General features: G+C 37.8%; 1 protein-coding gene across 1 annotated transcript; it reads right to left on the bottom strand.

Moving 5' to 3' along the window:
* Positions 1–222: 222 nt before the first annotated feature.
* On the bottom strand, positions 223–9,140 carry LOC121919104 (amine sulfotransferase-like). Its single transcript, XM_042445346.1, has 6 exons — positions 8,999–9,140; positions 5,237–5,445; positions 3,658–3,784; positions 3,440–3,534; positions 1,381–1,561; positions 223–347 (listed from the first exon to the last, which is right to left on the bottom strand). Exons 1-6 carry the CDS (start codon positions 9,138–9,140, stop codon positions 223–225), a joined length of 879 nt encoding a protein of 292 aa, XP_042301280.1.
* Positions 9,141–12,195: the final 3,055 nt, after the last annotated feature.

The raw sequence follows: 12,195 nt of genomic DNA, 5'->3' as shown, positions 1-12,195 counted from the left end.
CCTGCTTATCTCTCTATATCTTGTACAATATACTTTATCAGAGTACATATATCCAGATTAATCATTTGAGATAGGTCCCTAGGGTAATTATACCCAAGGAAGTAATAGAATTCAAGCAATATTGAAACTGCCCTGCAAATACAGTAGAGTATTGAACAAAGTTGTGTTTCACAAAGTTGAAAAGCTGCAGAGGGCAAATCAGACACAATTGCCCATTTCTCCTCACAATTCATCTTTGATATCCCAGCAGAACTTGAAGGGCAGCTTTTCCAGCCTCTCCTTGAAAATGCTGTCAAATCTTTCACTCTGTGCAACAGTCAATATGTTTTTCCAGTCTCCAATTGTGCCTGGCTCAGAACACAGAGAAGACAGGAAATGAAAGTCATGGTTAGTATCCATTACCCTTAATGGGGATAGTGTTGGAGGGGTCAAGTACCACAATCCTTGCTGTAGGGAACTGTTTAGAGCACTTGCTGCTGTATGCCTTCAAGATGTTTATGACTTATACCCTCTGGCTTTACTTCGCGAACGAAGATTCAGGAAGGACTCATCCCACGCTTTCTACAAGCGTGTTGATGACTAAAAAGGCCAATCCGAGATAATGACTATATATGACTTATAACAACCCTATAAAATAGGTTCCTTGGCATGATTTTTTTCAGAGGGAATTTGCCATTGCATAAGTGTGACTTACCAAGATCACCCAGTGGGTGACCAAACCTAGCAGTTTGAAAGCATACAAATGCAAGTAAATAAATAGGTACCACTTCAATGGGAAGGTAACAGCGTTTGGTGGTTATACTGGCCACACGACAACCAGAGTAGTCCTCTCACAATGTTAGCGTTTTGGCTAAGTAACTGGGATAAGCACCGCCCCTTATAGTTGGTTATGACTAGACATTCATATCAAGGAACTACCTTTACATTTTTAATGGAAGAGGAGGTCTGGGTACCTAAGTACTAATCCCTTTTTATTGATGCTCTGTCATTTAAAATAATTATTTTTATATGTTATATACACAACAATAATATAGAAAGATTGCCTATACTAAAAGACAGAAAGCACCACAATATGCAGTAAGATAAAACTAAGAGTTAAAAAGTCTAGGGAAATCATATATAAAAATAATATATTCTATTTTAATTTATAAATATTTTAATCCTTAAAATTGTTTAACTGTTTTTTAAATTTAATATTTATGTATTTCAATATTTTGTACTGTTTTTCAATTGTATTGTTTTATACTTGTTTGCCACCTTGAGTCCCTATATTGGGAGAAAGGCAGGATACAAGAAAAGAAAATAACAACAACAACAACAATAATAATCATAATAGAGGTCAGAAATGTTAACACAGAGTTTGATTAATGTCAGATTTACCTTTACGAAGAAAGTGTCCTTTGTTGTTATCTAAAACGTCAGGAGCCATAGTTTCATAGTTTGCTCTAGGATCCTCTTTCATTTTGTTAAATGAAGCCATATCTACAACTTTATCCACCTCCTTTTCAGCTAGACTTTTTCCTAGGAAGTTGCATATTTTCAGCACACAACTTTTCAGATCCTGAAATAAGATAGGGCTTAGATATGCCACCATGAATAACTGAAGATTGCCACAGCTTGGTAATTAATTACAGTAATCAGACTGGATAACAGCAATTTTGTTATATGAAGAAATAACAATGACACCCACTTTATAGGTTTTAGAGTAACTCTAACACCTTTTTAATTCTAATTCTTTGTATGTTGGTGTGCTTGAGCAAATAGCTTTGTTTTCATCCACTTCACAGCCAATCTTAGGCCCTGTACAAATGGGCCTTTTAGTACGTACTCTGTACGTACTAGGGTTGCCTGGGGGCGTCTCTTTTAGACACCTGTAACCCTAGTACGTATGGAGTACGTACAAAATGGCGGTGCCCTGTCCAAATGGAGTGGCGCAGACGTGATGTCCTGTTGCCGCGGAAGGGTGCCTGTGACCTTTTCGGTGGCGCTGGAAGGAGCTCCATTTTGGAGCTCCTTCCTGGGTTTGTGTCGCTGGCGTGGCCCCTTTCTCCCTTTCCCCACCACTGTTGGGTGTCCTTGGGGCTTAAAACCCCAAGGACACCCTTTTCCAGGCTGCGGGGAAGTGGCCTTTTGCCACTTCCCTGCGGCTTGGAAAAGCGGTGGATCGGGGCCTTGCAGCTGCCACTGTAACAGCTGAGGCCCCGATCCACGGGGAAAGGGGCGGTCTGTACACCGCTTTAGATAAATAAAATATGTTTTATATTAACCTGAATAGATTCTAATATCCTAATCATTTTTTATATTATAATAATAATAATTCTAATATTCTGCTAATATTTTACACGCTTTAAACTTTTATAGCTTCAGTAGTTTGTATTTTTTTTATCTTATTGTTTCAGAGATTGCTTTGTAAACTATCTTAAGAGATTGAAAAATGGGCAAGACAAATAAATGAATCTAGTTGTAGCACTGTCTTCTGTCTCATATTGGGAAAAGGCATGATATAAATGAAATAAACAAACAATTGGACAGGCAGAGAACCCATTTGCACTAAATCATGTTACCTGAACCAACTGAATACCAGTGCTGAACCATACACACACACACAAATCTCCCCATGTATTCACATAGCATATTTATACATGTGAACATGAATAAATACTTCCCAGAGTCAAGACATATCTTCAAACAAGTCTGGATAGCAGAGTTCAAAGACATAATCATATTCATCTGTCTAAGTAAGGAAAGAGATCTTGTAGAACCTTTGAGACTAGAAAGTGATTTGTAGGATTAGCTTTCCTAGACTGAGTCTAAACCAGAATCATGTAGATATCACTAACACTTCAAAGTATGTCTATGTGCCATAATCTGTTATCAAATCTAGAATCTTAACCAATTTCCAGTACATCTAGAGAAGGATACTTGTATGGGACAAAACTCCGAATATATAGCTCATCTGAATGAAAATGTCATGAATCTGTAGCATATGACTGCATGCTACAGAAGAGAAAGAAATTCTTTGGATTCATATTTTTATATGAAAACACTCTTTTCACATATGTTAAGACTGCCACATTTTGCCTAAGAAGGCTGGTAGTATGTTTCAGAAGAAAACTATGCACAAAACCATGTCAGGATCTTAAAATGTGTATTTGAAAACACACTTAAAAAAAAAAAAAGACACATATTTGAAAAATGTGCAAAAGTATTCTTTAACCACTGCAAAAAGTGCACTTTTTAAAGAAAATGAAAGACAAAGGGAAACCACAGTTATTTTTTTTAAAAAAAACTTGCTGTTGTATGTCCTTTCAGGCCCTCACTTTTCCTAATCATCCCCACTTACTTGGCTTTTCCCCTCAGCCCTAGACTCCATGACAAAGTTGCCAGGGGTGTTGGTGTGTTGCTCAATATTAAATGAAAAAGCTGTGCTGTTTCTTACCTTCTTCATCTCTTCATAAGTAAGGAAAATAATATTGAAGTCATCCCTGTGAGCAGACCAGCCTTCTATATGGTCTATCCATAAATTGGCTGGCACTGGGAAGACAGAAAGTAAAAGTAAATAAAATAAATAAAAATGGCATTTGAGATCACTGGTTGCACTGCTAAGTGATGCAAAGTTATAATGTTCAAAATAATAAAACATCAATTAATGCTTACTTTTACCAGCTAAAAATCTTTCCATTGCAATTTCAAAGTCTTGAGCATCTTTGATGTGGATATTTATTTTGGTAAAATGGTAATAAGAGACAAAGACATCCTTTGGGTTTCTGGCCACATAAATAACCTGCAGGAAAAACAATATCAGGTATCTCTAGTGAAGTCAATTTTTCTGATCCCTGAACTTCTTTGTTGTTGTTGTTAACTGCCCTTGAGTCAACTTCAACTCATGACAATCTTGTGGATAAGACATCTCCAAGATCCCCTGTCCTCAACTGTCCTGCTGCAGGTTCAGACCAGTGGCCTCTCTGATTGAGTCCATCCATCTGGATGGATGGGCTCCTTCTATTTTTACTGCCCTGTATCTTTCCTAGCATCATTGTCTGTTCCAGTGATTCATGCTTTCCTATGATGTGGCCAAAGTATGACAGCCTCAATTTAGTCATCCTGGTTTCCAGGGGGAGTTTAGGCTTGATCTGTTCTAGAACCCATTTGTTTGTCTTGGTCAACCATGGTATTCTCAGCACTTTTCTCTGCACCACATCTCAAATGAGTTGATTTTCTTTCTATCAGGTTTATTCACTGCCCTGCTATTACTATCTTCACTTCAGTGTTCAGAGTTATATCTTTGCACTTTAGGATCTTATCCATTTCTGTGAAAACTGTCCATCCTGGTCCTAGTCTTCTGGTTTCTTCACTGCGGAACTAAATGCATAGTAATTGTACTTTTTCCTCAGATTCAGTTCTCTTCATAAGAAGAGTTTTATAATTAAGTATCACCATCTTTTTAGGATAGTGAAAACCTTAAGATGTAAGGTAGATGGCAGTCCCAGGCTAAGCAATCCAACTTCTGGGAAGCTTCCTATAGGGAAGCTCATTTGATGCCTAGTTTTCCATCTTGTTTGTACTCTGATACCTGTTGGTTTTATATTATTTTGTATGAACCTACCTTGAAACTAACTGCTAAAGGGAGGTACATTAATGCAATTACACTTATTTAAACAGAGTGATTACCGGTAATAAACCAAGTATATCTTTTAAAGTATTTTCCAGTTGTTGGATCAACTGGAAAATGCTTATCTCTTTGACATGTATGTCAGCTAGTTATAGAATGAAAAATGAAATATGCCCTCTGTTATGTTAGCCCTACAACCATTAGCATACTGTAATTGACTAAGCAAAGAGTGTCTTTCTTTGCTATAGATGTTCACTCTCAGAAGACCTTAATATCTCAGGTTTCTCTCATGCTTGCCTTCAACATGCCTAGACCTTCTGAAGATTCTTTACAAAGTTTCCTCCATTTTTAGTTTTTTTGTGGCTTTTTCAGGCTATGAGGCCATGTTCTAGAAGAGTTTATTCCTGATGTGGCTGGCATCTTCATTTTTATCTGTTTTTGGTCTTAAGTAGTGTGCATCTCTCTTTAGATCATAACCTCCCACTGTAAACCTCACTAGCTCCTCAAACTCTCACTACAGAAATTTACCCTGTGTTGGTTTTCTATTTCTGTCAAGCCCAGTAAACTTAGAACAAATTACAATAGCAAACTAGTGAATCAAATGATAGAAGTATCAGGTCCTACCTTTGTTCTTCCATTTCTTAATCCCTCTGGCATGAGATAGTAGGGCAGATGGGTGGAAAAGAGGCGAGGTGATGTACGATTGACATAGTCAATATCACGGAACTTATACTCCAGCCATGGAACCCTGTCCAACAGGTCTGCTTCTTCAGACCCATTTCGATGCCCTTCATGATAAATCAAGCTCAAAATGTTCTGTGTCCACACAGTGCCTGTGTAAATATGAGCAGTCTGACAGAATTCATCTCAAGGCATCAAGATACCATTTACTTTCAAGGTAACATAAGCTTCAATCCAGTTCTTAATCTTAATTAACATAGATCCATCATATCAATGAAACTGAGGTAAGTGTTGAACTACCAAGTTATCATTGATTCAATGGGCCTACTCTATTTGGGACTAGGAATAGGATTTAGGCCATAAAGGATATTTCTTTTTCAATGAACTTGCCATTTGAATTTCAACATTGGAGGAGACAATAAAAGAAGGACAGCTGGAGAGTGTGGAATGTTACTTTCAAACACTACTTATCATTACAGGGCATAGCCCTGCTTTAATTTTGTAGTTAAAATGTAAAAAGCATATCACCTGTTCATTTCTGATGAGTAACTAGAATAGATATATTTTAATTACCTACTATACCAGTAGGTGGGAAGGGGACTGTCAGAGACCATGGAAAACTCTTTTGCTACATTCTACTACAAAAACACCTTTTTGTTCCTAAATATGATCAGATACCCTCTAGGAAGGTACTGGGGGCATTCCCCCATGTTTTTGACCTTTTGGGACCATTTTAGGCCCAGGAGAGATTTTTTCCAATGAGCCTTATCGTGTAGGAAATGAAAGCTGAAATGGATCGGGAGACCAGTGGCTTTCTTCATACTTTTCCATGTGTCGTAGCACTTCTGTACCTTTCCTGAGAGAGGGGGGTTGTGATAGCATGTCTTCTGTCATGCTGGAAAAATCTGTTTGACAAGAGGCACACTTTTATGCCCGTCTCTCCCAGGAAAAGAATAGAAGTACTATAATGGCATGCACTATTACTTTGTCATTGCATGTGGTCTATGATCTGAACTACAGTCCCACCAATAATATTGTAAAATATGACTATTTATTCAAGAAGAAGAGCCACATCTTATTAGCCTCCTGATTTATAGGGTGATAATGGTCAACATTTTGGTCCACTGTGCTTCCAAAACAGAAGTATTTGGTTCTAACTCCCACAATATTCTAGAATCATTCCCTCGTTCATATGTATTTAATATAATATAAATACCATTCATTTAATGTTTGAAAAGTGGGAAGTGTAAGTAGACTCAAACTTAGTCAATGCCGATGGGAACCAAATGTTCTTCCATATAGTTAATAAAAATATAGGTTTGTGCTTTTTGAAACCATCCCACTTCGATATCAAATAGATTTGTCAAAGGCTATTTCAGTAGTAACCATTAAAATATGTCTTTAATCCTATACACCTCTCTAGCCTTCATAATGTTTATATATCTCATGCTTAAAACTGAAGTGTAATAAAAAAAAAGTCACAAAGGTGACATTACAGGCACTAAATACTTGGAATAAGTCATCCATATGGTCAACATTTCTGAAAGAAAGGGGTTAATAAAGCTCTTCAAACAAATCTTACCTAAAGGATATATTAGGCTTAATAGATGCATCCATATATAAAGCAAACTCTTCCCTTTCAGTCTGAATTGATGGTATATCTTTATCTCTCCTCCCTCCAATTAAATTAGGAAATTTGTTTTAATTGAAATGCTATCTGATATATCAATTCAGGAACAGTCAGAAACGTCTTTCCATAGCTTGTTTATATTTAACTTAACAAACCTTAATTTAATAAAATCTCCTGTGCATGTCTTCTTTATATTTATTTTAACAATAAGAATTTTAGCAGTTATCAAATCTGGGTATTTGATCTTGCCACTCATTGATTTTTTTTTAATCTCATAGGAAGTGTCTGAAATAAAAATAAGAAATTAGGAAAGAATACACTGGTACCCCGGGATACGAATGCGCCGCGTTACGAAATTTCTGGGTTACGAAAAAAATCCATTAAAAAAAACTGTTCCGGGTTACGAAGGTTATTTCGGGTTACGAAAAAATTTTTGGTGCTTTTCGGCGCTTTTTCGCACCAAATCGCGGCTTTCGCTATTAGCGCCTATGGGGCTTCGGCTTGCGAATGCTTTTCGGGTTACGAATGGCGCCGCGGAACGAATTAATTTCGTAACCCGGGGGAGCCCTGTATGTGCTTTAATAATGGCTAGCTTTCTCAGACTACTCCATTCCAGTTTTGTCCATTCTTGGAATTTCACTTACTGTTTTAAAGACCATGTTATAATTAGGATACAATAACAGAGAGCCAGTGTGGCATAGTGGTTTGAGTGTTGAGCTACAACTCTGGAACCAGGGTTGGATTCCAAGCTCAATCATGAAATCCACTGGGTGACCTTGGGCATGTCACATGCTCTCAGGAAAGGCAATGGCAAATCATTTCTGAACAAATCTTGCCAAGAAAACCATGTGATAGGTTTGCCTTAGGGTTGCCATAAGTCAGAAATGGCTTGAAGGCACACAACACACACACACACACACACAATGGGAAAATATAATTAGTTAATAGTATGCCCAAATATCTAAAACTTGAGAAACCAAGAGAGGGATCTATCATTTTCATAAGTTGCTTTTGACTTTCTTTTGGCATATTAAAAATAATAATCAGGATTTATTTCTAAATAATGTTTAACTCTGAATATATTTTTGAAGTTAAGCAAAAGAGTTTTAATTGCTGGGATGCTGTTATGTAGATCTTAAAGATAAATTAAAATATCATCTGTATATGCAGTTTATGAGTTCCTTATTTACTTCTTTACTGATGTATTGATTTCAACTTGCTCTTCCTAATACAGTGGGCCCTTGTTATCCACTGGAGATTGGTTCCAGGACACACACACCCCTCGTGGATAATAAAATATGTGGATGCTCAAGTCCCAATAAATACAATGGCATAGTAAAATGGTGTCCCTTATATAAAATGGCAAAATCCCGGTTTGCTATTTGGAATTTATACTTTCTGGGAATATTTTCAAGCTGTGGATACTTGAATTAGTGGATAAAAAATCTGTGGAAAAGGAGGGCTGACTGTAGCAGATAATAGAGGTGACAACCTTGCCTTCTTCCTTGTGATACCAACAGTCAAAGAAAGTGATGCACTAACTTCATCCCTCCATCTCCAGTTTCATCATTCTTACCCGATGGAGAGCAATAAGGCTGCACAGGAGAAGAAATGTGGACAATCTCTGCAAGTGAACACTTTCCATGTAATCAGGACCCAAAACCATCAGCATATCAACATCTAGAGGAAGTTCTCTTTATGCAGATTCCCCACTCGCTGTGCGAGAATTATAGAGAGGAAGGCAGGGCTAGCACACTCTCTTGTACATGTTGATTCCCCATGCTTCCAGAATTAACAAATAGAGACATCTAATCATAGCCAGTTTCAAGAAATATAGAAAACAACAAAAGAAGCCCCATAAACATGTGTACAGGAGTTCATTCATATATCTTCAAAAACTTCTTCCTTTACATTTCATCTTATACGATCTCTCTCTATTCTGTACATTGTTCTCCTCACAAAATCCAATTTCATGAATGAATGAGCTAAAACCCTCAGAACACCTGTGTGTTTATATGGAATAAGAGAGGCACATAGCAGAACAGGTTTTATGAGATGAAGACTTTCAGTCTTACCTGATTTAGGATACGTAACTAGAAATACATCACTGTCTCTGATTTTAAAATCATTCAGTGTATCCAGGTATTCTGCTGTAGTTAGATTTTTGACAAAATAACATCCGTTATATTCAAAGAGGTATTCCTCTGCTGATTCCATTGCTAGCAGAGATTGCAGAACAATTCTGAAAATGACAACAGTTCTTTTTACAATTATGGTAAAAAGAGAGAGATAAAGGATCAATATATAGAAATTGGTTTTATTCTAAACATTTTTGTGACAATTCCCTTTTCCTTTTCTATTTCATTCAATTCCTTCTCCATTTACTTTGTTATCAGATTCATTTAACTTACGTCTGAGCATGGAATACAAATGGTTATACTGGCATGGGAATCATGTGCTCCTTTAGATTTGAACTGCACCCACCAGCTTTTCTCATCATTGGTTATACTGTCTAGGGCAGTGGTCCTCAAACTGTGCCCTTTAAGATATTTTGGACTTCAGCTCTCAGATGCCTCAGCCATGTTGGCCAATAGCATGGGATTCTGGGAGCTGAAGTCTCAAATCCCTTAAAGAGCACAGTTTGGGACCACTGGTCTAGGGCTTCTGTGAGATGCCAGGTCTATGACATCCTCCCCCCATTGCTATATTTTGAGCTCCTTGCTAGCAAAACGGTGGTGGCATGGGTGGGATGGACAAACTATCTCTTCAGCAGATATATATTTGGGCCCTGTCTTTAAATGATGCAACTTACTTTATATGTGGGTTTATGCACATCTATGGTGCCACACTAAACATCTTTACACAGACTCATGGAGATACATAGATCATAAGCCTTGGCATGGATGTTTAGAACTATACCTTTTAAAAATGTAAACATTTTATATTTATTACTAATTTGTTTGAAAAAATTGAACCGATGGAAAGTCTCTACTTTCACAATACTGTAGTAATTCTTACCTAAAAGTAAATCAGTGGCGTCACTAGGGGGGTGTTATTGCATCCTACTGCAACCTAGTAATCAAGACTCCCCAATCATAACAAAAGAGATTCTTTATTTGCAGATTGGGTTGCAAGCAAGGAGCGGCCTCATCTGCTAGTGCAGGAAAATAAGGGCTCAAAGCACATGGCCACACACAGTTGGTTTTATACCTTGCCAGGCAGAGTTCTAGAAGCAAAGTTCAGTTTATTGGCTAGTCCACATGTGGTAACACCTTCTATTTCCCAGACTACCTCTGACATGACTTTGGTTTTATTGAGCATGTTCCCAAAAATGGACTCAAATTATATCACCAGCTCCCATCCTGTGGGCATCAAAGTTAACATTGTAATGAGGGTTTAATAAGCCATAGGGCATTAAGAGGCCAACTCCTGTGGTCAGCCCCCTCCCTTGTTCTAATTTTAACTGGTTTAGTTTCTGTTGACCACTTAGGAGATTATCACATGGGGGGAAAGGGGGAAGAAAAAGGCAAAATACTGGGATAATCATACAATTGCGCCGATTTTCAGATGATGTTGTGCTCAATCGAGACTTCTCCCAGGAATAACCAGCAATGCTCAAGCAACAAACCATTCACATTTACTGCTACTGTGATTTGCTATGCTATTTTGCCATGTTATTGTTATTCCGCCATGTTACTGTTATTTTGCCATGTATTCTGGGGATTAATTTTAAATTGTATTGATTTGCTAGGTTTTATTGTTGTTGTTATTTGCTTTGCATTTTCTTGCTATCTATTGTTATTGTGAGTTCCGGAACGCCCCCCTCCCTGCGTAAACCAAATACCGTGTATGCTTGAGCCCCATTCAAAGGCGCACGTCCCATTCATTTCAAATGGGATGCACTGCCCCTTGCGCCCACACACTCCCCCATGGCTCTTTGCAGGTTAGCATACCCATGTATAGCATGCCTGTGTATGATGCGGATGCACTGTATATTTTCTGTCACTGCCTTAATTCCCTTCCATTTGTCTGGGAGGGAATAAAGTGGGGGGAATGGCGGTTTGTTAAAGGAAAAGAAAAATACGATTTTTGTGAAGCTGATTTTTCAGACGCAGCACATCAACAACACATATAATAATAATAATAATAATAATAATAATAATAAATTCATTTATATACCACCTTTCCAAAAAGATCAAAGCTGTTTACAAAACTACATAAAAAACACAATACATAAACAATTTACATAAGCAAATAATTAAAATATCTACACAGTACATAACGTATACAAGCTAAAATCCCATCCCTCATCCCTTAACTAAAATACACCCATCATTAAACATTAAACAAAATTACGCAAACAATATAATATTATATAAATTCAAATTACAAACATGACATAGTACCAAGATAAAAAAGAAACGAAAAAATATGAATATGACAAAATACAGTACAAGGCATAATAACATATACTCAGTTAACAATAATCGACGCTACCCTAGAGAGAGAAAAAATGTTAACAAATATATAAAATACATAAACAATTTACATAAGCAAATGCATAATAATACATAACCTATACAAACTTAAATTCCATCCCTCATCCCTTGACTAAAATACAGTCATTAAACATTAAACATTAAAATTAAAAATAGAGTTGTTTTCCTTTCTCTCAGTCTGGATTCTAGGAGCCTTCTCAGTCTCTTCTGCTTGCAGGTTTTATAGCACATATAAAAAATTTAGCACATTTAAAAAAGAACTGTAATACACTTTAAACTTCAAAGGGACAGCAGGAAGCAACCGGGGTTTAAAGAGACTGCGGGAGGCAAGGATAAATGCACAAAATGATCCAATGAGCTGCCCTGTGCGCTCTTGTGTGGGCGTACGCAGGGCTGAGCAGGGGCTCCTGCTCTTCAGTCTGGCTGGCCAATGGCTGGACAGCCCACCCCTGCTGCAGGAGCCTGTGAAAGCTAGCAGCTCCTCTCCCATTGGCCAGCCAGCCTCAAGAGGAGGAGCTTCTCTTTCCTCCCTGAGCGGGCCCAAGGCTGAGCAGCATGGAGAGGGCTTTACCTGCAAGGTGCTTCCTCTTCTTTTTTCGCCCCCTTTCTCTTGTTCTTTCTTTTCCTCCTCCTCCTATTCTTTTTCTTCTCCTCTTCCTCTTCCCCTCTCCTCTTTTTATCTTTTTTCCTGCTCTTCTTCTTTCTCCTCCTTTCCTTCTTTCTCCTTCCTTCCTTTTTTCTCCTCCTCCTCCCTCTGCTGCTGCTGCTGCTGC

Source organism: Sceloporus undulatus, chromosome 1 (assembly GCF_019175285.1).
Source record: "Sceloporus undulatus isolate JIND9_A2432 ecotype Alabama chromosome 1, SceUnd_v1.1, whole genome shotgun sequence".
Lineage (NCBI taxonomy): Eukaryota > Metazoa > Chordata > Lepidosauria > Squamata > Phrynosomatidae > Sceloporus > Sceloporus undulatus.
The sequence above is the reverse complement of the archived record's forward strand: the minus strand, read 5'-3'. Positions and strand labels throughout refer to the sequence as shown.